Below are 25,605 nucleotides of genomic sequence, written 5' to 3'. Positions count from 1 at the left end.
GAAGTGAAGAACAATTTTATTAGCGCTTAAAAGAAAAAACTCCAGAAAAGGCAAGCTGGAAATGTTCAGCAGCTGCCTGGAGGAGAGAAGGAGAAAATGCCATGCTGTTTAAGCTGGCATGTAGATCAGACAACATGGCGGACAAGCAGCCCCGTGTCGAGGAGGGAGGCTTTAGAGACAGAGTAAGGAAACCCAAAGAATCAGAAAAAGCATACTTGAGTCCTAGTCAGCATTCAAAAAAAGAAGGGGGGGGGGGAATGGAAAAATTGCACCTTCTGAGTCAGAAGGGGGTAGACCCAGCCGAAGCCAAACCTCACAGGGACTGATCTAGGAAGTAGGGAGACACCCGATTTAAAAAGCTCGGAGACTGGAAGATGGCTCAGAGGTTAAGAACATGGGCTCCTTTGCCAGAGGGCCTAGGTCCAATTCCCAGCACCCACAGGGAGGCTCACAACTGGTTGTTAACTCCGGTCCCAGGCCATCCGACACCCTTTCCTGGCCTTTATGAGCATACATGTGGTGGCGCCGAGAATATGCAGGCAAAATGTCCATGTACCTAATACTAACAAATACTAACACAAGCACCTCCCAGAACCCTGTTAAAGACCCTTCAGTGGCAGGAGGGGTTGGTTAAGGGTCAGCAGGCTTGGCCCATCCCCCCGGCACATCCCAAGAGGGCAAATGGCGCACAGCTCTGCCATGCATTACCTTATCCTGACGTCAACTACCACCCCACCCTCGTCCTGGGTGCTGAGGCTGACCTTGGCTATCCTGCCGTGTTCCAGACACTCTTGCAGCTCCAGCTTATCATTCACAGTGGATGCCAATGGCCTAGGAAGCAAGAGGCACCATGGCAGCACAGAGCAAGAAAGGCCCTATCCAGGTGCCAACCCCCAGCAGCCACAGGACTCAAGGGAAGCTCTAAAACCCTCTACCCCCAAAAAGACACACACAACATAACCCTCTGTATACACGCCTACCCACAAGCAACCAAACAAGCCTTAATCCTTAAGGGCAAATTTTAAAGGAGTTTCAAAGCGCACACTAGGCAGTTAACGCCTACCTAGGGGGAAAAGTACATTTTTTTTTAAATTTATTTATTTATTTATTTATTTATTTATTTATTTTGGTTTTTCGAGACAGGGTTTCTCTCTGTGTAGCTTTGCGCCTTTCCTGGAACTCGCTTTGGAGACCAGGCTGTCCTCGAACTCACAGAGATCCGCCTGCCCCTGCCTCCCGAGTGCTGGGATTAAAGGCGTGCGCCACCACCGCCCGGCGGAAAAGTACATTTTAAAAATCCATTATACTGAGCTTTGAGTGCCTTGCCACAAATCAACCTGTACCTTGATCTGTGGCAATTGATTTCATGGGTGGGTATGGTGGCTGGAGCCGGCTGGAATAATAAACCTTAAAGGCACACTTTAAAATTCTGTGCCGCTGCGTTGTTATCTCAGGGGCAGCCCGGGGAAGTGAAGGCCCTTCCTAGGTTAAGAGTGAGCTGAGTGCAGTAACAGAGTCTATCACCCAACACTCAAGAGGGGCAAGAAGCAAGGATTCCCTGAGTTCAAGGCCCAACCAGACTACAGAGGGACACCCGGTTCCAGACACCAGGGCTGGGGTTGCAGCTCAGTGTGAAAACATTTGCCTACTGTGTACAACAAAGGCCAGGTTTAATCTGCAATATCCACTTTCTCAAAAAGTTTTTTTTTTTTGAGGGGTTGGGGATTTAGCTTGGTGGTAGAGTGCTTGCCTAGCAAGCGCAAGGCCCTGGGTTTTGGTCCTCAGCTCCAGGGGAAAAAAAAAAAAAAAAAGGATTTGCACACGCACACACGCACACGCACACAGAGCAGCAGCCGCTCAGCAAAGGCGGTCTAGGCCGGACCCTCGGTGTTCCCCCCCCCTCCTTGGGCTTCCTGCCCACAGCGACTCCTCTCCTCTCCCCCATGCCGAGAGCGCTCACCAACCTGTTCATGCCAGGAAGGTTACCCCAGAAGTAACGGGCCCTGTGTGCAGCAGACACTTCTTTGGCGTCAATCATCACGGGGTTGGACTGTAAAACAGGAGACGGTGTCAAGATGAGCAAAGAAGGAATAGTCACTAAAATCCTGCTGCTGGGTGACTGGGCTGACTGAAAGCCTCAATGCCTCTGAGGCACTTCTTTCTGGGATGACCTGAAGGACCAACAAAAAAGTCAGAAGCAAACCTAAATACATCATCCCACGTGTGCTTGCTAGAACATTCCAGACAGACCAGTACAATCCACCTGAACTTTCTGTAACGACAGGAACAATTATTATTATTCCAGTAGCCACTGTGTACTATGGGTGTCTCCCTGTGCTGAGCATGAGGCTCATTCTTCTTAGAACAGCCACAAGGCCGGTGGCTACATCCGACCACTCGGAGGCTCAGGAGAGCAAGCTCTGACATGCCTGGGTGTTTACTACGCCCGAGGTATTACTGAGCTAGTTAGAGATCATGGGAGCAGAGGCTGACGGCCCACCCCAAGAATGCCTTGGGCAGCAGCAATGGCCTGTGTGTAAGGCTGATACTTGGCTCAGTGCTGAACTGGGGCTGACATCACAGGAAATAAAAGCAGACAGAGATAGCCATGATTTCATCTCAGGTGTCATGAAGCATCCATGGGGGTGCAAGGGGTGAGCACAGGCCACTCTGGTCAGAGACAAAACACACACACACACACACACACACACACGAATCTGAGTTCTCTCCAAACCCCAAGTCTTAGGAGTTTGGCCCCAGCCTGCTCTTTTGACCTACCATCATGCCACCTCTGGGCATTAAGCGAGCACTCTTTCTTTCTAGGGGGTCCATGGGAGTCTTTCCCAAGCTGCGCCTTGCAAACCGAAGCCCCCAGCCCCCAGCCCCACGATGCAGACAAGACAGGGGTGGAGCGGCACTCCATGGTGGAAGCCGTGAGCGAGCCGGCCAAACCCGGGGTGCTGGCTGGCTGTACCTCAAGAAATCGTGAGATGTCCCTCTTGTCGCTCACGCCCATGGCCACCACGTTCTCAAAGAGCCAGAAGAAGGGGCGGTCATCTCCCTCCTTGGGCCGCGCATCATGGAGGAGGCGGTAGAACTCAAAGAAGAGCCGGCCGGTACCCTCTGAGAGGTCGGAAGAGAGAGAAAGCCATCAGCTGGGGCTGTGTGCACCAGACGGTGGGGAGGCCTGGGCCCGGGGAGGGTGAGGGAAAAGGGTCACTGGAGGAGCTGCCAGGGCAGCCATGTCCAAAGAGGACCACACCTAAGACCCAGGTGAAGAAGGACCAGCTCAGAAGGCAGAGGGAGCAAAATGGGCACCTACCATAAAGTCCCTTCCGGGCAGGGTTGACGATGGAGAGGTCATTGCAGGGACTGCCCCCAATCACCAGATCGAATGGGCCCCACTCCTGGATCTGGGAGGACAAAGGTCACGTGATGGGTCCGCTCGCGGAAAGTTCTGTGAGTCTAACAACAGTCATTGAGCAAACAGACCCATCAAGGAGCCCAAGAGAGGCCAAGCAAAAAAAAAAGACAGCCTTCCCCAAGGTGGGGAGGAATTGCTGGTTGTCATGTGAACATGAGATCGCAGAGATGGATCTATACACAGGTTCTAAGGGGAAGACTACCAGCCTTCCCTTAACCCCCTGAAATGGAGACCAGGAAAAGAATTTGCCAGAAACACCTAGATGACAGAGACCTTTTTTTCCCCCATCCAGAACACATTACCACAAAGAGCCCCGAAACCACCAGAGAACAGCTGGAGCCCCAGAGAACAACTGGAGCCCCGGACAGCAAGCACCCCATTTCACACAGGCTGGGGACTGAACCAGGGCTGCGGGCCCTCCTCTGGACAAGAGTCCTACAATTCTACCTCCGGCTCCCAACTTCCCATTTCCAATCTGCTCATCCCATCCCCCCCCACACACACACACCCGCTGAGGCACTGGGGGAAAACCGGGCATCCCCGAGAACGGACATACATGCTTCTGTGTGACGCTGCGGACGTCCCCGACGTACATGATCTTTCCTTGGTGCCGCACCATGCCCACAGTGATGGAGTCCTCACACACCTCTGAAGCGATGTAGCGGTCCACTTGGATGCCCAGGTCCTTTAGCACCAGGAGCCCTGTGCCAGCCAGCGGAGAGCAAGTGCTGTCACCCAGAGCCCTGAACCTGACATTTGGGTCTTAAGGCTTATCTTGCCAAAGGCGCACAGGGGGTCACCTGTCGGCCCCAAGGTTCCCCTTGCCCACGTGCATGAAGCTCTCTGGTATCTTTTCCCAATCAAAGCAGTTCAGCACAGACAAGCAATATGGCTGTGCATCAGTTCTGTCTATGTGGAAGGTGGCCAAAGCCAGGCAAGACTAACCAAGACAGCAGATGGTTTCAGATCCACAGAGAACAGCCGCTCCTTTGGTGGCCTTCTCATAGTTCCCATGCCCACACTGTGGTCCTGACTGACTACCTATTACTTCCTGTTGAAATTCTATGCCGTCACGTGACACAACAGAACCACACCTGCTCTAAGAAAGGGGGTCCTAAGCAGTGAACACCGTTAGTCAGGTCCATGCCCGGGACTGTCCCAGATCGCCATCCTGTGTTGAGCCCCCCAGCTGAGAACGACACTGGCCCGGCTCCCCGGCAGTCCTCCGGAACCACTCTCCATGGCCAGGCGTTCAAGCACTTCGCATCTCTCGGCCTCACTTTATTTTCCCAATCTTGGATTGCCCATGTCAGGGTCCCTTCATTGCTCTTTCTCTTAACTAGCTACGGTGACTTCTTTACCAGCTCCCCCCGCCCCCCAGAGGGCTGCCTATTGATGCAGGAAAGCAGTAACACTTCCAGGGAGGGGACACAAAAAATGACAGACAGTGGCACCATTTCTACAACCCCACCAGGTCTCCGTGGCGAGCTTCTTAGGTGGAACATGATTCATTACTTAATTTTTTTAAAGATTTATTTATTTTATATATATGGTGTTCTATCTGCATGTATATCTGCAGGCCAGAAGAGGGCGCCAGATCTCATTGTAGATGGTTGTGAGCCACCATGTGGTTGCTGGGAACTGAACTCGGGACCTCTGGAAGAACAGCCAGTGCTCTTAACCGCTGAGCCATCTCTCCAGCCCGAGTGATTGTTTAAATTTTTTAGACAAGGCCTCACTATGTATCCTCAGCTGGCTGGATAGAACTCGCTCTGTAGACCAGGCTGGCCTTGAACTCAGCTCTACTTGCCTCTGCCTCCTGAGTGCTGAGATTAAAGGTGTGCACATCATGCCCAGCTCTAACAAGCAATAATCATTCTGCTACTGTTTTATTGTTGAGACATAACCCAAGGTGGCCTTGAACTAGCTGTGCAGCCTAGGGTGAATTAAATCCTGATCCCCTTGCCTCTGTCCAAGTACTGGAATGATGTGTGCACTATCGTACCTAGTTCTTAAGTCACTTAGTTTTATCAGCTACACAAACATACTACTCTACTCTCCAGAGAAAAGCAGGCCAGTTCCTCAGAACCCACGCCACTCACCTGTAGCAATTCCATCAAAGAGAGATAGCACCCGGATAGGCTTCCTCTTCTCAGCCGGAACAGGTGGGTAAACCTTTGGGGGGTCCTAAGTAGTGAACGCCACTGGTCAGGTCCATGCCTGGGACTGTCCCAGCTCCCCATCCTGTGATGCTGATCCCCCCCAGGCTGAGAACTACAGGCCTTCCAGATAGATCTGCACAACTCACACACACACCTCACTCCCCTTCTGCTTCCCGCCCAGACCCCACAGCCCACCCAAGCGCCCACACGGAGGACCAGTGGGAGACCACAGCCAGGGACCGGCACTCACAAATTCCTGGTCATGGTTATTGGCAAAGAACATCTGGAGCCTGGAAGGCCAGTCTTCCCGTCTCCGCAGCAGTCCATAGGTGCCCTTGTGCCCACACATATAGCAGTTCCAGGGGTCTTCCTTAATGGCCGCCTGGGCAGCTCCTGGCCCCACCAGGAGATCCACACACTCGACACAAAAGCACCTGGAAGACAGCCCGGGGAAGAGGGCGGAGTCTCGGACCCAATCTGAAGCAACAGGCCTAAGTGCTGGCCGGGGGACAGTTGTGACCGGTGGGCAGTGAGGACCCAGAAGGGAGCTCTGCGGGGAGGGGCCAGGGGCCTCACCTGCAGCAGTTATTGTTCCCACACATGAGCACTTCACGCCCCCCACAGCAGATGGTGCAGTACGATTGGTACCCATCATCGTCATACTGGTAGGCGCACTCCAAGAAGCAGTTCTAGGGAGAATGCGGGGAGGGTCAGAAGCACTCGGCACAGCCGAGTGTAGACAGACCCTGAACCGGACAGCGAGGCTGGGATCTGCCCACCAACAGTCCTGTCCGATCGCCTTCTACAGGGGCTCGCTCCCGAGGGAATGGCAACCCACCTATCAGTCAGCCCCCCTGCCCCTACCCCTGCCCCTGCCCCCCACCCTTCACCCATTGCTAAGTCCCATTCCTGCCCACGCGGGGCCAAGATGCCAGCATGCAAGGATCTTTCAGGACTCCTCAATCTTTGGAGTGCACTCAAGGGTCCACACCACATCCGGTTGGCTGTTGGTTCCCAACACCAAGTAATAGTGAAGAGGTCACCTCTTGAGGTGGGTTGTGTCCCCTACCTTACAGTTCTGGCACATTCCACCAATGAAGAGTGGGTGCTCCAGGGTGACATTGAGGCTTCCACATGAGATACAAATGTCTGTAAGAGAACAAGATGCCATGAGCATCCATCCCCTGGAGTTCCTGTCCACCTGGGGCTAGAGCCCAGCGAAGACAACATCCACCAAAGTGTCTGTCAGAACATCAGTCAACACTGGTAGCTCATGTCCATAGTCTCAGCGCTTGAGAGGCTGAGAAAAATCAAAGACCAGCCTGGACGACAAAGTGAGTTCAAGGCAAGCCTGAGCGACAGGCGATTCTGTCCCAAGACAAAGCAAAAACCAGCAAAGGTCTGTGGAGATGGGTGGTTCAAGGAAGCATGAGGGTCTGAGTTCAGATTCCCAGCACCCACATGAAAAGCTGGGCATGATGCACCAATGGGGGGTTGGGGCAGGAGAGCAGACAAAGAAAGGACCATGTTGTAGCAAGACCAGTGGGAGTTGGGGGTAAACATCACCAAGATACATTGTATGCACATACAAAGTGTTCCAAGCTAAAAAAGAAGAAAAAAGCCAGGCATGGCCATGGGATCCCAGTGCTGGGGAGGGCAGGAGATGGCTAGATTCTTGGGGTAGGGGGGGTTCACTGGCCATCCAGCTTAGGTGAAATGTATGAGCTCCAGGTTTAGTGAGACACCCTGTCCCATGCAATAAAGTGGAGAGCAACTGAGGAAGACACCTCAGTCTATGCCCTACACACACACACACACACACACACACACACACACACACACACGCGCGCGCGCGCGTACACACATGCATGTGTGCTTGTTCACAGACATCCCACACAGTTCTGTGTAAAGGCAGACGTTAATCTCAGACGCCCACTCATCTCTTTCAGCTATACCACCGCCCAGGAATAGGGTGACATGGGGACAAGAAAACATTCACGAGAACAGGGTCCGGGTTCAAGCTGCCCCGGAGGGATTCCTCGGGAAGTCCCCCAGTCCAGTTCCCAATGTTTCTAGACCCAAGATCCTGTGGTCAGATCATTACCACAGGACCAGGGAAGGTGGATACTGGCTTTGAGAAAGTGAAGATTGAAAATGGCAAGGTCGGCCGGGCGGTGGTGGCACACGCCTTCAATCCCAGCACTCGGGAGGCAGAACCAGGCGGATCTCTGTGAGTTCGAGGCCAGCCTGGTCTACAGAGCGAGATCCAGGACAGGCTCCAAAACCACACAGAGAAACCCTGTTTCTTGAAAAACAACAACAACAAAAAAAACCCAAAACAAAGAAAATGGCAAGGTCAACTTCAGTCAAGTTCCACTGTGGCCACAAGGACCACCTTCTTTGAAATCATGGGGGTGTTCCCATACCCTAAAGGAATAGGAGCACCCAACAGTGATGGGGTGTGCAGCTAGGCCCCTGGGCCCACATTACCCCAGCCTTCCTAAGAACCCACGCCCCTCCACAGCTACGGCCACCCTCTGGGCTGCGTGAGGGGCAAGCCCAGCCACCTCCCAGACAACACTCACCCTCGATGTTCCGACACTTCTGCCGCACCTCATACACCAGCCGCTCTGCAGAGGATGAAAAGCCCACATGAGGAGGCTGTCCAGACGGCTCAGGACAGGCACCCAGATAGACGCCTTCTGCCCCCCTCAGGGCTCCCCGATCCTCTCCTCTCCAGGGCCCGGCTCCTACCTCTTGTGCGCTCGTCAATGATCTCCTTGACCTTAGGCTTTTCTGCTGTGCTCTTTCTGGGTTTCTTGGCTGGTGGGGGAGGGGCATACGCAGCCGCCTCGGGCTCAACCCACATGTCCGTGTAGACCTCCTTGTATGGATTCTTCTCCTCTGCACCAAGAAGGGCAGGCGGACCACACCGGGTTACAGGCCGATCCCTAGCGTAGTGCCCACCGTGGGGCACCCCCACGGCCCAGCTGCCCCCCACCTCCCAGTTTCTGGGGTGCCAATGGATGACAGGCTACTTTGGAATCGCAGAGCAGCAGGCCCGTGGGGGTGACAGAGGCCTGGGAGGCCCATTTCTATCTGCCCCACTGTGGGGGGCCTCTGCAGCGTCCCCAAGTGCGGCTCTCCCAGTCCAAGCCGCACTGGATGGACCAGCCCCCATTGCCCACATTTACCTTCCGGTGGCTCTAGGCCCTTGGGACCAGAGGGCTGGAAGCCCCCGAGGGCCCATTCGATCATCTGCTTGTTCTGCACCTCCACAGCCTTCCCGGTGTCACTTTCGTCACTGTCGTGGCAGGCCGGAAACAGCTTCCCAGCACGGCTGCTGGCCACCTGGAAGGAAGGGGACGAGGGTGGGGACGGATGAGATGACAGGTGACGACGCCCAACTCGTCCAAGCAGCCAAGACAGACGGGCAGGCGGCAGGCAGGAGAACGGCCGGGGAGGAGAGCGAAGGTCACCACCACAACCCCAGGGCCTCAGTCGGGGCTGACTGGGCTCCAACTTCCAGGCATCCTGGCAGCCCCACCAGCTCCCACTCCCCCGGAGCTGCCGGGGATGCGCTCACCTGGAGGACTTCGTAGATGGCTTTGCGGTACATGGGCTGCTTGTTGTAGGTGGCCTGGTGGAAGGCGCTGCAGAAGGAGCTCAGGGGCATGAGCTTCTCGACGCACACCTAGGGACCAAGCCACCCTCAGTTTGTTCCGCCCGTGGGGGCGTGGTCTCAACTCCACAGCCTGCGTGGCCTGGCGCTCACTATGTAAGTCAGTCAGGTTGGTCTTGAACTTGTGATTCTCCGGTTTCAGGAGGTGAACCACACCCAGGTGTTCCCTACACGGCTAAGCCACGTGCCTTGTAGCTGTTACGCATGAGGAACATTAAGAGTCTGGGGGCGGTGGTGGTGGCGCACGCCTTCAATCCCAGCACTCGGGAGGCAGAACCAGGTGGGTCTCCGTGAGTTCGAGGCCAGCCTGGTCTACAGTGCGAGATCCAGGACAGGTACCAAAACTACACAGAGGAAACCCTGTCTCAAAAAACCAAGAGTCTGGGGGCCCTTGGGGGACCAGAGGCATTGACAAAAATGACAAACAGTAAGAGAAGAGCCCAGATCGTGAGTGGGAAAAATATCTGAAGGGGCCCTGGCAGCTGACGGGCCAGCAGCCTTTCTATTCAGCTCAATGATCGCCGTGGCTTCTTCCACTGCCCCCACATAGGCGGGCAAACAGAGTGTATTTTTAATGCCCTTATTCCAGACTGCACCCAGCAGAGTCTAGGCCACCGGACCAAGACCCCTTATTTCCCCCCCCCCCCCCCCGACCGCCAAGCCCAACTCACCACCGAGAACTTGCCATCTCCGAACCACATGACCCAGCGAGTGCCTTCAGCGGCCCGGCTCCGGCCTGTCATCCACCAAGACACGATCCGGCCTGGCCACCAGGAGAAGCCCCGGAGCTTCCCCCACACCAGCTCTCCAATGCCAAAGCCACGGCCGTCCTGGAGCCCCAAGGAGCAAAAGTCATATAAACAGCAGTCACGCCAGGCGGATCTCTGTGAGTTCGAGGCCAGCCTGGTCTACAGAGCGAGATCCAGGACAGGCACCAAAACTACAGCCACCCCGAAACCTCCCAGAGCACAACCCCAGCCCTGGACATGTGGGAAGGAGAAAGCCCCCAGGAGAATGCAGCGGACAAAGATGAAGGCCTGGAAGCAGCAGCAGGAGAGAGGGAGGGAGGAGCTGGTAGTGACAGACCCCAGGAGAGAGCTAGCCAAGGCTACCACCAGAGAAGCAACCTGCTCACCTCATACTCGGGCTCATCGTCGGCTGCTTTGGTGGCATTCTTGTCCCCAGCATCAGCCCCCACTGGCTCAGGGGTGGTGGCCACAGTAGGGGACGCAGGGTCTGTGGGCTGCTGCACAGCAGGAGGGCTAGCCTCCTCTACCTTCTGAGGCTCTCCAGAGGCCTGGTTTTCTTCCACCGCATTCATTACTGCAATGACCTTGGCTTTCTTCTCAGCCTGGGGAAATGGGGACAGGAAGTCACCTTGACCCCTCCAGGAATGAGCAAGGCCATGTGACACACGGAGCCTCTTCAACCCATGGGGGGGGGGTCTGGAGAGAGCAGCTTTTCTCTCATCAGCCCAAGCGGCTCCCCATGGCAAGATGAATGGCTCAAGTTGGAAGGTCTACACAACTCTCCCCTCCTGCCTCCAGGAGACCCCCCTCTTCGCCTTTTTTGACACAGGATCTCACGTAGCCCAGGCTAGCTTCAAACATGCTTGTAGCTTATGATGATCAATCCTGAACTCTTGATCCTCCTGCCTCTACCCCTTGAATGCTAGGGTTCCAGGCTCACACCACAAGGGCCAGCGTCTCGAATATTAATTGCGCATCACTGTTCAGGCAAGGATCTCGGGTCCAGCTCCTCCTGTCTGTCTTCCCAACTGAGAAGTCAGCTTTCCATGGTCCTCTTTTTGGCAATCAAACCCTTCCCACCTAGTTTCCAGACCACAACTGTGTGACGCCTCTATTAAAGAGTTACAACCCCATGTTTCTCCTCCGACACTGTAACAGGAAGCTCTATAAATGCCTGTCCCCATGCAGAGGACACTAAAGTTCACTCATCACCCAGCCAGCATACTGTGTGCTGTTATAGGTGCACCTGACCATCCATAGGTGTGCTCATTCAGTTATGTACTGAGCACACCGATCAGGACCGGTCTCTGCAACATGGCCAACAGACCAGCCACCCTCACTGAACCTCTAACTGAACAGTCCGCATCCTCTCTCTCTATCACACTTTCGACACTAAGGGACACCTCGAGCCCAATTCCTTCTCAAGACCTCCTCAGAGCCAGGCACGCTGGTATACACCTTCAATCCCAGCACTCGGGAGGCAGAGGCAGGTGGATCTTTTGAGAGTCTGAAGCCAGCCTGGTCTACACAGCGAGCTCCAGGATGGCCAGAGTCACACCTATTAGACAGACCTTGTCTCACAACAAAAACAAAACAAAACACTACTGCCCAAAGATTCCTATGAAGGTAGGCTTGATACCAAGTTCTCGGGACCTTCCAGCTCACCTCCACCAGTAAATCTAGAGCACGCATCTACAAAATTCAAGGATCTGTACCTATTTTCACCTTATCAGCTGGGAACAGAGGGAGCAGGGAGAGGGACCATGACTTTCCTCTGCTTTTTTGTTTATTTTGTTGTTGTTGTTGAGACAGAGTTCATCTGTGTAGCCGCGGCTGAACTCACTCTGTAGACCAGGCTGGCCTCACTGGAACTCAGAGAGCCGCCTGCCTCTGCTTCCCAATGCTGGGATTAAAGGCGTGCACTGGCGTGCGCTAGCATGCCAGGGCCCAGCCTGTTTTAAATCGCGGCTGAGAACTGAACCTGGAGCCTTGTGCACAGCTCTGCACATGCTCTACCAAAGCCCCCTCCCCCGACACCGTTTTCTACATAGCTTTCCCCAAGAACCTGGAGCTATGACAGCTAAGCCACCCTTAAGATTAAAAAAAAAAAAGGGGGGGGGTGTGGCTGGCTAAGCAGGTGAAGGTGCTGCTTACTGACTTGAACTTGGGCCTGAGGACTCACTTGGTAGGAGAACCAGCTCCAGCTAGCTGTCCCTCTTGTCTCCCCATTCACGCCATGTGGGCGGGAGGAGGAAGCCCAATCAAGTCAGTGTTATTTTTTTTCAAAGATCGGAAAACTTGGGAGCCAGGTATAGCGTGCACACCTATAATCTGAGCACAAGCGGTACAGCGGCTCCTTGGGAGGCCAGCCTGGGCTACCTTGAAATCTCTCTTTAAAAAAAAAATGTCAGCAGGGAGCTTGAGTGCCTAGGTACCCTCTGTTGGCATGGAAACCCAGCAGCAGCTGACTGGCCCAGTCTTTCCCTGTGGGTTGTTCCAACCTAAACCTTCAGCCTTCAAGGTTTTCTGGTCACCTTTCTTGACCTGATGACCGCCTGAAACGGGTATACATCAAAAGACTCCAAGGATGCTCCCAAAGGCTGTCAACACACCACGTGCACGCAAAGCTGCTCACAGGGTCACCTTTAAGGTGAGCCATCGAGCGTTATTTTATTCCAATCTCCATGTTTTTGCCTCAGGGCAACAACCCAACCCCTTTTCTTCCGGTGAACCCTGAAACACAGAGGGGGTGGTAATTTTGAGTGCTTGCCCTTGGTTCAACAAACCCCAAGTGGAATGATAACGGCTGGGAGAACCAGCTCCAGGCTGGGGAGGAAAGGCTGCTGGGCAATTATTTCCTTTCCCCAGCCTCAGCCTCACCTGGCCAGGGCTGCTTTCCCCTCCTTCTACCAATTAATTAGCGATCACCTCCCCTCTGGGGTGAGTCTTCCCTTCTCTTGGAAGCCTCCTCCTCTTCTGGAATCACTGTCTGCAAAAGTTACACACGCACACACACACACACACACACACACACACACACACACACACCCCTGCCCGGATGTTGCCTCTCTCTTCCCACCACGCCTTCTAGAACTTCTGACAGTCATGACAAGACCCAGCTTGGGTGGCGGCTGCCTCCAATGATCCAAAGACCAGGTGGGCAGGCCTGGTGAGGCTCCTCAGCCCGCGTGAGGCATGCATGCAGCTTGCCGATTCCCTCGACCATTTCCCACAGCAAGGAAGAGCTGGTAGGCGAAGGCTCCTCCCCAGGATGCCAGGTCTCTAAGGGAGCAGTCGTGCCTGCCACCACCCCAACCCTTCATTCCCCCATCACGCCTTTGTCTTTCTCCTCACCCCCTTCACCACACTTCGTGAAAAATCCGTCTCCCACAACTTCCCCCGATTAGTTAGTCAGATGCCGCTGCCCATAGCTGCTGAGCACCCCGCGATGATCCGCCAGCACAGGACATGTGCCCGGCACAGCTTGGGCTGGCACAAGAGGAAGGGGGCCTCCCCCAGGACCCGCACAGCAGAGGGGGTTAGCAGCAGGAGGCCAGAGGGAAGGAAAGGGGAAGAGGGGGCGGCGTGGCCGGTGGGGGAGGGGCTCATTAGAATAGTGAGCCGGGTGGTAGAGAGAGCCACCCTCTCTTCCCACGTTCACTACTACCCCGACTCCCCCTAAAGCAGACAATAGGGAAGGGAAGGGTTAACCAGGGGCTCTAGCCTGTGGTCTCCAAGCCCCGAGACTGGGCAGGGTCCAAGAGGGGACACAACACCAACCCCCTAATACCCAGGGCTCAAGAAAGCCACTTGGCCTCGAGTTCCTCCGGCCCTGGAGAGCTGCTGGTGACTCCACTGCCTCCAGCTTCCCTGTCCGGTCCCACCTCCTCAGGCAGCTGTACCGGGCTCCACCTCCCTCGGCGACTCCCATTCCAAAGGTCAGAGGTCTAACTGCCTCTTCCCCCAAGCCCATGCGGCTTTGGGCTATCCCAGTGTCACAAGACACCAGGCTACCCTTCTCGACTCGGGGGCTCTACTCTCTGCCATTACCCACCACTTCTTTCTGGATGCTGGCCTAGTGATACAGGACGATTGGGGGGGTGTATTCTGGGAGGAAACCGTCCCTCTCCAGAGTCCTAGAGTTAGTTAGGGCCTGGAGGCCAACATGGTACCCCAAGAAGGCACACACAGGTTCATCAAAGAACTGCCAGGCACCCATCTGCCAACAGCTACGGCCCAGGCTGCTTCCAACTCAACTCTTTGCAGCCTTTCAGCAGGGCCGTCCGCTCCCAGCTCGCAGTTACCACTGCCGGGGGGCCGATCTCCCAGTCCCCTGAGCGTGCCGGGTGACACATGAGACCAGACAAGAGTGGGGCCTTGAAGCTCCTCAACACGGAAAGTGAGTGGGACGACCCCAATGAACAACCCCGGAGCTCAGGTGGGCCAGGCAGGCTGACTTGACTGTTTGCAACAACACTGAGGGGCTGCGGGGGACCCTCCCACCGGCCCTGCCACCTCCCCGCCCCCCCCCCAATATCCCCAGGGCTCCGTCCAGGAACCTACCCATAAGGCCAGGTGCAGCCCCTCTGCGGTCCGGCTCAGGTGTGAGCCGCGGCCCGGAGCTCTGTAAATAGCTGCCCGTCGGGGGGGAGGGGCAGGGGGCGCTGGGGCTGGGGGCGGAGGGGGCCAGAGGGAGGGGGAGGGGGCGCTGGGGGGGGAGGGAGGGAACATTTTCTTTGTCTAGAACTCCAGGTCACGTGGGCCCCGCTGGAGTTCCTGGTTGGCTACGCGCGGGCCGGGGGAGGGGGCCGGCCTCCTACGCTGGCGCTGGGCCAGCCCCTCACCCCGGCCCGAGGGGCGCAGGGGGCCTGGGGGCGAGGCTGGCCGGTCCGTTCCCAGGGCCCCGCCCCGCCTGCCAGCTCCTGCGGGCGGCCTGCCCTGCCCCCTCTCCTCCCCCCCAACTCTGGGGATTGGGGGGCTATGGGGAAGGATGGGGGCCCTAGGGGAGGCGGGCTGTGTGCCGGCCGCGGAGGGGGGCGGGGGGGACCCCGAGCAGCCGCCGTGGGACAGGAGCCCTGGCTTCAGACAGCCTGAGAGTGCCGGGAGAAAGTTGTAGAAAGTGAGTGAGTTTCACAGAAGCACGAACATAGGAAAAAAAAAAGAGAGAGAGGGAGCGCGCACGCGAGCAAGTTGACGGATTAGAGATGAGGCCTGGAGTTGCAGGAAACTGCAGTTTAGGGAAAGCGGGACTATAGTAGACACCAGGGGACAGAAGGGATCGCACGCAGGTTGGGGCGCCCCAGCACAGAACTGCTGTGGGGCACAAGCGACCCCACCCGCTCCGTTCCACGCTACAGGTGAATGGGGCTGGGTGCTTTAAAAGCATGGCTGACAAGTCAGACTTTGAAAACTTCTTCCCGGCCCAGTCCCGGGGGTCCCCCAGGTCTACGGGTCTTAAGAAGCAGTGCCTTCATTCCCAGCCAAGACATCTGCAGCTCAATGAGCAGTTCAAAACCTGTGTTGGTGAAGTATGCCTGTAATCCTAGCACTTGGGAGACAGGAGGATCCGGAGTTCAAGGTCATCCTTGACTAACGCAAGTTCAAGACCAGCCTGGATATTATGAAACTCTGTCTCAACAAGAATGGGATGGAGACACAGGTATACACACACACACACACACACACACACACACACACACACACACGTGTGATATCTCCTGGAACCACCAGGTGCAGTCTAGGTCATTTCAAGTCACTCCTAAGCAAAAGCACCGTACCCCAAGGCAGACACTCCCAGCCCCATTAGGGGGATTGAAGCATCAGGTACAGGGGTGGACACTTGTTCCTGCTCCCAAGTTAATAGATTCCACTAGACTTGGGGAGCTGGGGGCGGGGAATCACTGATTGCAAACCCCTGTGTCGATAACTACCCAGACCACCAAGCAGATGGCAGACTTCAGCATGCAATGAAGGGTGTGGGGGATAGATGAGGCAGAGGAGATCAGAAGACGAACAGGAATTGGAGGAGGGCAGGCAGGCTGGGTAAGTCAGATATTAGATGGCAAGGAAGGAGACTCTCCCACCCTCTCAATTTTGACTGAAGCTAAACGGCACGGGAAAAGGTGAGGCTGGACAGTGGGAACCGGGTCGAGCATGGGAATGGAGCTAGGCACTGTCGCAGGGCAGATGTTCTGGAAAAACAAGGTGAATGCGTGTTTTACAAAGATTAGCCGGATTCGGTCTGCAAGATGAATCAGAACAAAGAACGGAAGGGGAATGCCCTCAGCAGGAGACTGCTGTGTGGCTGGTACACTTGCGCAAAGATCTGGACTTGAGTTCTGATCCCACTACCATAACCTTGACACAAGCCACCGAAACCCCAAGAAGTCTGTTTTTCTCATCTGCGAAACAGGCATGATGACATCAGCCCTCTGTAGCCCTGGAAAACCTGCACCCTAAAGACAATGAGGTAACTAACTCCCCAGGTGCCTGGCTCCTAGTTAGCGAGCTAGCACATACCAGCTGGAACAGGTAAGGGTATAATGAGGTGGAGGGACGAACTACGAAGGACCAGCTCACCCCTCCAGCTCACCATCAGAGTAAGCGGGCATCTGAAAGAGCTTTCTCCATGGAAAGCCTCATGGGGACAGGGTCAGGCCTGTAGTGCACACTTGTAACCCCAGCCTTTAGGAAGCAGGGAGATTGGAAGATCACTTCAAGTTGGAGGCCAGCCTGGGCCACAGAGTGAGACTCTGTGTCAAAAAACAACAGAAACCTTAGGAGTACAAACTTCCGCTACGAGAAAAAGGAGGAAGCCATTTCCCTCCTGCCTCAGGAAACTCGAGAGGTCCTCTGCTGTCTAACACACCTCTCAACACCATCGTGACATTCGGGCCAGCTCTTCAGACCAGCCAAGCTGTGAGGAGAAGCCAAGAGTGTGGGGCGGGCTGTAGTTCCATGGTAGACCACATGTTCAAGCCCTGGTTTGCTCCCTAGCACACACCCCCTCTCCCAAGGAAGGAAGCCCTGAATTGACTCCTCTTGCTGCCCCCTGACCTTTAAGACATGGAGGACTGTGAAAGACTAGCTCACTGCACCCTCTCCAGGCACAATAACACCCCAGACCTCTCTCCCAAAGAAGTTCTTGCTTTCTGGCTTGGCCGCTTCTTTTCAGATGCAAACCATGCTGGGTTTCAAACTCAGTGTGTAGCCAAGGCTAGCCTTGAACTCATCTCCCTCCAGGGGTGCACACCTGGCTTTCAGAGAGTCTTCATGGCTCGCCTTCCCTCATAATGTGGCTGACTGACTACCTTAGGTCTACCCCGTGGACATCTTCAGCTTCTTCAGACAGACACCTTTCTGTGCAGCTGGCCAGGCCCCAGAACGGAACTGAGCCGTTCTTCTTGGCCCACACACAAGGCAGATTCTCTTGGACTTCCCAAAGTTAGGTGGTGCCCGTGAGGAGGTCTTTCAACCGAGATGAAGCTAGTCAACCTACAATAGCATCAGGCAAGACAAGCCATGTCCCTGAAACTGCTTTCAGAGTACGCTCCTGGATAGAAGGTGTGGTGGATGTCAAGAACACGGAAGAGGCTGTGGGTGGGTGGGTGAGCGGGGGTGGGGGTGGGGTGGGAGGGTGGGGGGGTGGGAGGGTGGGGGGTGGTGGATCTGCATCCAACAGAGAAGGTGACCTCAACACAGTGCATGTTCCCTCTTGAACACAAGACAGTTGGGACTCAAGAAGCCACCGGAGCTGATAGGACACCTCTTAAAGGACGTCTGCCTCTCAGCCCTCATCCTGCAGTCATCAGTCAAGCTTCGTTTTAATTACATTTTTCCAGGGATACTCATACCAGTAATCTGCCAGAAAACACCGGGACAGGTGGTGTGCCCTGAATGACAAGCCCATGTTCCGCTGTGCATCACTTTCCTGGGTCATTGGAACATAATATGAGAAGCGTGTGACCTTGGTTCTCCAGTGGCACAGAAATAAGGTGGCCCTCCAGGCCAGGTCACCAAGCGGAGAGAGAGAGCAGGGCTGTGTGGGGGTCAATGGTAAGAGCCACACCTGTTTGGCAAGCCGGGGCCCTGGGTTCAGCACCTGCAGCATACGATGCCCCCCCCCCGGGGGGGGGGGATTGTTGCCTCCAACACATACAGGACAGGAGCCACACCGAGGAAATCACTACCTCTTTTCTTCCATACACCTGTCTACACTGATCCCAGACAGGGAGACCTTACCCAGGACAAAGGCTATGAGGTCAGGATGGATGTCGGCTCTGAACTTGCCCTTCAGTCCACAGAAGCCGCCAACACTCCAAATGACATTCAAGGCCCCACCCCCCCACACACTCCGGAAGTCTCCCTAAGAACAGCATACATCTCCACAATCTCTTCCTTTTTTCCACAGTGTTCTTCCCTTTCAGCTTCCACCAGAACCCTGGCTAGTCTTCTATGCCAGCTGACCAGTTCCCTCCCTCGACCGACACAGTTCCTCTAACCCTGGGCTGCTAGCTGTATGCAGCTAGTTAAATTAATCAAAACGAAGTAAAAATTAAACTGCAGTTCCTCCGTTACCTTAGCCACATTCTACATGTCCAAGAACTGCTATTTTGGGTGCATGGTGCAGAAAATCCCATCATCACAGAAAGTTCTAGATAGGGCTGCTCTGACCCTTATCTCCCTCTACTGTTCTTTATCTCCCAGTCCTTTCCTGTGCCCAGCCTTTCCACTGTAAAAATCTCACAGACTATCAGCTTTGCCTCTTAGGAAGAGGACTGGACTCATCTCCATGAAGATTACAGCTCCCTAGAGGGCAGGCATGGGATGGATCTTCCTCAGCTTCCTGTGGAAACTGTGGACGGAACACCTTGCTAACACAATGGCGGAATAATGCAGTGTTGGCCGAACAGAATGCAACACTGCCTCAGGACCGTCATCTACCGCCATCCCCAATTCCAGGCTACAGGCCGATCCTGTCCACAGCAGACATTCTAATGACTGCCAGGAGGGTCCTGGGTTTAGGGCTCTCCAAAGCTGCCAGGAAATGTCCGTTTCCCCTGCAACCCAGATGGAGGCTGCAAGTCAATGACCAGGACCTGGCTGCTGGCAGTGGAGCTAAAAATAGCCTCGGAGCCAACAGCATGGAGTTAGCAGGACTTGTTGCTAAGGAGACAGCCACCGAGAGAGCAACCAAGCAGGAGAAGGTGTCAGACATTCACCGGGAGAGCAAAAGGCTGGGCTGGGGGACTCAGCGTTGACAGGGGTCCAATGCTCCCACCCAGAGATGGTCTGCCTTCTGGCAGCCCCTGACTACTGTTCAAGTCGGGGATAAATATTCCCCCCCTGTCCCTCAGTACCTCATCTCCATGGCAACCACCAGGACTGGGGTAAAGTACCAGCCCCTGGAAGGGAGGCCTCTGCCTGGAGCTGGTTGTTATAGCAACATCCCCCCTTTCCTGTCATTCTCTCCCTCCTGGCTTCTCCCGAGGATGAGGTGGGGGTCAAGACTTAGATTAACCACCGGGACCAGGAAACACTGGCTTCCCGACACGACTAGGCAGCCAGCAGCTCCAGAGGCTCCTGGGAGCCCAGGAAGGCCAGTGGGTCTTTCCCAGGTGACCCTGCCAGAAGAGGCCTGGGGGGAGATTTAAAAATACAGATGTCTAGGCCCTGCTGATGTGGATCAGCAGGCATGGATGGGAGCCAGGACTCTTAAAACCACTGTGTGTGATTCTAATATCAGCCAAGTGTGTGGACCTCAGAAAGCCCAGACTGTGGGTTACATGTGAGCAACTGAGTCCTTAAGAAGCCCGCCAGAAGAGTCAGAGCCACCACCTAAGAAGGAAATGGTCAGCAGGCGGTGGTGGCACTCAGCACTCGGGAGGCAGAGCCAGGCGGATCTCCCTCACCTCAATGAGGTGTCCCAGGAGGGCCACCACACCTCCTGGGCCTTTTCCTCTGGTCAATGTCTGACTAGGTCCTGAGTTGAAATCAAAGCAGAGAGCAGAGGGCGGGGGCTGGGAAGCCTGCTTCCCACAGAGTGCAGAAAGGTGGCAGCCCAGGCAGCTGATTCAGGCTCAAAGAGAAATCCATCCTCCAAAGTAAAGCAAAAGGGTCACCATGGCAACCATGGGTGCCAGCCTGATTGATGCTAACATAGCCAGCCCAAACCTGGACCCAGCCACAGAACCTTGTCCCCAGCTCAGAACAACAGCCATTTGGCCCCAATGCCACACAGCCTGCCCCCATTAACCAGATCCATCTCCCGGAGCCAACTGTGAGCCTGCCTGAAACACACCTACACCAGGAGTTGAGTCTGGGGCACCTGTAATAGCCAGGCAGGGGGAGGGACCCTGAGGAGGAGCAAGAAGGTGGACGAGATGAGCTGCCATGCGCCTGTTACTCACAGTCTAATTGTGTGCCCAGGACCCACCACACACAAACCACAGCCCTCATTCAAGACAGCATGCAATTAGATGGTAAATTATGTGGTAGTGATGCTTCCTACATGTGCTGAGGGAAATCAGAGGCTGCCAGAACCAGCACAGGCAAGGAAGATTCCAGGGATGTATACCAGGAACAGACAGAACCTCTAAGCTTTTAGGGCAGGACGGGCAGGTCTGGAGGTCACCTGCAATGGTACGATCTTCCTGGTAGCGGATGGAGGGAAGATGTGAGGAGCAGGGCGTCAGCCATAGACATTTCTCCTGGGAGAGGAACAGTGGCCTAGGGCTGCTGTACTTGAGGGAATTTTCATGAGCAGCGTTTAACCGAGGCTAGAAACATCCTGGTTTAGCCCAGGCATCCATACCTGAGGCCTCCCTCACTCCCGATCCTCTCGGACATTCCTACACTCACCTGTGGGCTCCTGCTTTCGTCTTCCCCACGCCTCCCTGGCCAGACCTCTGCCTACTTTCCCATGCAGCTCTGGAGCCGGTTCCCAAACCAGCCTCCTTTCCTGGCACTGTGACCTGATGTCACCAGGCTGCTAGGTCTGCAGTTCCACTTCGGTCTGCGTCCAAGGACCCGGGCAAGAGACTTCAGGGACAAGGGGAGGATGCGCTACACGCACACACACACACACACACACACACACACACACACACACACACACACACACACACACACACCGGCGTCCCTTCCCCCTACCAGAAAAAAAATCAACAGGAGGTGCGTGGGGTCTGAGACTGGACGGGGTGTGACAGTGATGACAGGCTCCTAAGTGGCCGCCTAGCTTCTCTAACCAGTCTTAGGGGACTCCAGGGCATCCTCCGCTCAATGTAGATGGGATCAAAGGAAGCCCGAGGGGCTGAAAGACTCAGGGCAAATTTGCTCAAGTGGTGGATGTTGTCACCTTGGAGAAACCTGAGGCCGCCAAGAGGTGTTAATCACACTCAGCAGGGAGAGTGGGTCAAGAGGAACCCCCGTACGCTACCCTCCCCCCACCCCTTCCTCCAGGAAGTTCAGCGAAAGAGGCAGAGGGACCACCATTCTGATTCAGGCATGCAGAGTTTTCAGGGTCCAAAGAAGAGGGGAGGAGCCTGAGCAGACTAGCTTGGCTACCGCTGAAAACAATGGGCTGGCCTCCATCTCCATCCGAAAGAGAACATTTAAATCAAAGCCTTCAGTCCTTTCCGGTCTTCCTACCCCCAGGGCTGGAAAGTGAGAGCCGCAGCCGCAGTGAACCTTCCAATCACCCGGAAGACCCGAGCTGTCACTCAATCCCCCAACGCGATTAATCCGCCCCAGGCAGTGATGTTTAAACAAACAGCTCCAGGTGACCCTGGTGCTCGGTGAGGCCGGCTGGTGCAAGTGATACAGCATTCGGGGCTCTGGCTAGCTTTAGTCCTGTTCGGACCAGAGGCTGAGTGCTTCTCAAACATTCGTAAGCCCGTCCCCTGGGGTTTGAGGTTGATACCCAGCCTGCTGAGCCACGGCCCCAGAAACTAGAGCTTCAGTGACTCAGAAAAGGTCCAGAAGCCTGGCTCTGGATGCCTGCGAGGTGACCGAGGGCAGCACACACTTTAACACACTGGTGGTGGTGGTGGTGGCGGCGGCGGCTGTTAGAACAGCACTCCCGTCCGAGCGGACCTCACCTTCTGGGCTCAGGTTAATCCTCCCACCTCAGGCTGGCACTGGGCCTGTGGGATGGACAGCACACCCAGCTGAGCTCTGCCTTTGGCCAGCACCCACAAGATGTATAAAGTAAGTTTATTAACTGCACGTTCGCCGTCTGAAATCCTCACCCCCAAATTTCCTTGCAGACAGCAGCGAGATTTAAATATACAGAGGGCTGAATTGTTCTTTTCGGTCCAGCCCATCCATCTGAGCTGGCATGCGGATAGACAGGTGCTGCCTGCTGGCTGATACAGGCGGGGTAGGTGGCGGTCACGTGGCGACGTGGAGTGCCGGAGCAGTGTAAACAACAAAACTCTACTCCTTTGCAGCCTAGGGGAGGTGTGGAGCCAGGAAGGTCAGGGTGAGGGGCTGAAGTTAGGCAGAGCTCTGAGGCCAGCCCAGAAGGGGACTCAGGCGGGGTGGGTGGTGGCTCACACCCCGTAAGCCTGGCACTTTAGAGGTGGAGGCGGGAAGATCAAGAGTTCGATGTCACCCGCATCTATATAATGAGTTCAAGGCCAGCCTGAACTGACAAGAGACCCTGCCTCAGAATAAACAAAAACAAATGAAGGAATGCTCTCTGGCTGGCCCAGGAAGTTCTCAGGGAAGCCGAGATGTTGGCGGTGACCTGCTTCCAGCAGCTGAACATTCCTGTTTCTCCCTGTCTTGGTCTTGCTTTGGGTCTGTCTGTCTGTCTATTTCTGTTGTTCCCCATGGTCACTCACGGCTTATGTTAGCTGCTCAACAACAGCTTGCCCCAGACCAAGCAAAAAGTACCCCTTCCATAGAAAGCCTAGAGGTAACCCCACCACCACCACCAACCATCACAGGAGCCAAAGGGAAAAAAATGAGTTGGACTTTCCTTAAATGGAGCCTCCCGCGTCAGGCCCTGAACCTGCCCTTCCTCCAGGACTCTGAGCTCACCTCCCTGCGTATCATTATTTCTCCTTTCCTTCCCACATTTTTGTGTGTTTTATTTTGTTGTACCTGGGCATCATTCTGTGGCCCAGGCTGGCCTGGAACTCACTCTGCAGCCCAGGCTGGTAGTTCTCTCAACTCTGCCTTTCCTACCTGACCCTTGGTAAAGGTCACACGTGGTACCCTCCTACTGGCCCTGCTCCTGAACACGTCTCATGGAGCCCCCTTACACCACACCAAGGGCAGGCATGTTAAAACGCATGCCAGGTTCTCTCAGCCCCCAGCTGCAGACTGCAGACTGATTTCTCACCGCGGCAGGAAGGTCTCTGTGATCTAACCAGCGGCTTCCTCTGTTGCATCTCTTCTCACATACCCTCCCTAACCCTGTACTGCCTGTTTCTTGTTGTCTTCCTCTCTTTGCCCATGGTGGTTCCTTTTCTGAATCGCCTTAAATTAGACTTGGGGATATTCTCCACGGAAGCCTTCTCCAGGAAGTTTTCCTCACATCCCCCAGGAAGCTGTGGTCGTCCTCCTCTGAGCTCTGCCTACAGAGCACCGGTCAGATCTGGTCTACCTAACACAGCCTTGCTCAGAGCCTTCCGGCCTCCTCCACCAAACAGTGTGTCTCTGAGACAGAGGCTGAGTCCATTTGTCTCCCGGCCACCAGCACAATAAGCTCTATCTTTAGTCAATACTGAGTTAAGGTCCCTTAACTCCCCCTACTAGAACCTGAGTCCCTTGGGGAGCTACAGAGTCCAAGCACCCTCTCCCACCAGGAGCAGACATTACTGGGACCTCTCTGGTCAGTGGGCAAAAACTTGTGGTTTTGTTTTGTTTTTTGTAGCTTTTTTTTTTTTCCTGGTTGTTCATTTTGTTTTTGTTTCTTGTTTTTTGAAACAGTCTCACTTGGCCTAGAACTCAAGGTAGACCAGGCTGGCCTAGAACTCAAGGTAGACCAGGCTGGCCTAGAACTTGCAATGCTCCTCTTGTCTCGGCTGGGATTGCAGGGCAGTGTGCATCACCAAGCCCGGGTGTCTGAGACAGTCTCCTGCAGCTCAGACTGCCTTTACCTCCCAAGTGAGAGAATTAAAAGTGGGCACCATCATTCTTGGTTTCTGCATCCCTGGGAATAAACCCCAGGGCTTCCTGTATAATAGGCAAGTGTTCTACCCACTGAACCACACCACTTCCCCTCCCCCAACCACTTTCTTTTCTGGGTGTTTTACTATGCATCTATCTGTGCACCACATGCATGCAGTGCCCATGGAAGCCAGAGAGGATGCCAGCTCCCTTGGGACTGGAGTTACAGACTGTTGTGAGCTGTCATGTGGGTGCTGAGAATCGAACTTGGGTCCTCTTGGAAGAGAAGCCAGTGCTTCTTCCCCTGGCCTTCTTTTAGGATTTTAGTTATTTTTATTTTACAATTATGTGTGTGAATGTGCAGGTGGATGCAATAATAAATGTCTAGAATTCCTGGAGTTGAGCAATCTACTTCTATCACATTATAAATCAGGAAACCCACTGACTAATCTGGAGCAGAAAAGACTGGAAACCAGGCTTCCAGAATTTCATTCCAACATTATCTTAATCCGGTTTAACAACCTCAGACACAGTCTTGAGGACACAGCAAGTCAAGGGTGGGGCAAGGGCACGGGGGTGGGGGGTTGGGGGGGCGGTGCTGTGGGACGGGTCTGAGTCCACAAAGATGGCCCTGAGGGTCAGCCCAGATAACAGGACCTAGGGAGAGCAGCAAGCTAGAGGCCTCCCTTCTGGATTCAGGCCTGGCCTTGAAGACGATGCACCAGAGAAAACTAGGAGAACCAGGCCGGAAGTAGCCTGAGAACGGGAGTTGGTTTTGGCCAGGGGACCCTCCTAACGCCATTTTATGGCTCTGTTCTAACTAACTTGGGACATCTTTGCGCTCTCTCTCACTTTCTCTCTCTCTCTGTAGGTATGTGGAGGTCAGAGGACAACTCAAAGGAATTGGATCTCTCCCTTCACCGGGAGTTCTAGGGACCAAACTCAGGTCATCAGGCTTGGTGGCAAGTCCGTCACCCGGAACCATCTTGCTGTCCTGATAAAGAAATTTCTTATAGAACTGGGGGTTCAGTTGAGTGGTAGAGCATGTGCTTAGAGTGCACATGTAGGGGACACTGGGCTCCGCCCCAAGTATCAAGCCAAACATAACCCATGTCGGGATATGCTTCAGGTCTGCGGTGAAGTTAATGCTCTGGGCACAGGCTGGAGGTCAGTGAGGCTCACCCCCTTCCCCGAGGTCATTCTTGGCTGGAGCCAGCAGCTGTACCCTGGATACATACACACACTACCCCTCACCTATTTTCTCATTACTAAAAAGTGGGGGCTGTTCAGAAAGCAACTCCTTCTGTGCCCAGAAGTGAATGAATTCTCCCGTGTGCAAGTGTGCAATCTCATACCCTGAGCTGGAGTCCAGCTTGGGCTACAGTGGGAGACCCTGGCTCAAAATAAACAAACAAACAGGCCCAGACCAAAGCTAAGTCTTTTGCACCTGTAATCCCAGCATTTCAGAGA

General features: G+C 54.8%; 1 protein-coding gene across 6 annotated transcripts in view; it reads right to left on the bottom strand.

The window, feature by feature from the left end:
- Dnmt3a (DNA methyltransferase 3 alpha) overlaps nucleotides 1–25,605 on the bottom strand; it is a 110,310-nt gene that overhangs the window by 6,858 nt on the left and 77,847 nt on the right. For 5 of the 6 annotated variants that reach the window (XM_015999964.3, XM_076558822.1, XM_076558824.1 and 2 more), the window contains exons 7-21: nucleotides 10,404–10,619; nucleotides 9,940–10,098; nucleotides 9,173–9,280; nucleotides 8,781–8,937; nucleotides 8,341–8,490; nucleotides 8,172–8,216; nucleotides 6,656–6,735; nucleotides 6,163–6,275; nucleotides 5,837–6,020; nucleotides 5,527–5,611; nucleotides 3,981–4,126; nucleotides 3,323–3,413; nucleotides 2,975–3,123; nucleotides 1,965–2,050; nucleotides 762–831 (exon numbers count right to left, since the gene is read on the bottom strand). In XM_015999964.3, coding sequence (XP_015855450.3) covers nucleotides 762–831; nucleotides 1,965–2,050; nucleotides 2,975–3,123; nucleotides 3,323–3,413; nucleotides 3,981–4,126; nucleotides 5,527–5,611; nucleotides 5,837–6,020; nucleotides 6,163–6,275; nucleotides 6,656–6,735; nucleotides 8,172–8,216; nucleotides 8,341–8,490; nucleotides 8,781–8,937; nucleotides 9,173–9,280; nucleotides 9,940–10,098; nucleotides 10,404–10,619 — 1,839 coding nt within the window. Of the gene's footprint in view, nucleotides 1–761; nucleotides 832–1,964; nucleotides 2,051–2,974; nucleotides 3,124–3,322; nucleotides 3,414–3,980; nucleotides 4,127–5,526; nucleotides 5,612–5,836; nucleotides 6,021–6,162; nucleotides 6,276–6,655; nucleotides 6,736–8,171; nucleotides 8,217–8,340; nucleotides 8,491–8,780; nucleotides 8,938–9,172; nucleotides 9,281–9,939; nucleotides 10,099–10,403; nucleotides 10,620–14,580; nucleotides 14,755–25,605 lie in introns of those variants that run through there. The other variant, XM_042267275.2, reaches the window with a different exon arrangement.

This window comes from Peromyscus maniculatus, chromosome 22 (assembly GCF_049852395.1).
Source record: "Peromyscus maniculatus bairdii isolate BWxNUB_F1_BW_parent chromosome 22, HU_Pman_BW_mat_3.1, whole genome shotgun sequence".
In the NCBI taxonomy this organism is placed as follows: domain Eukaryota; kingdom Metazoa; phylum Chordata; class Mammalia; order Rodentia; family Cricetidae; genus Peromyscus; species Peromyscus maniculatus.
This window is presented reverse-complemented; position numbering and strand designations above follow the sequence as displayed.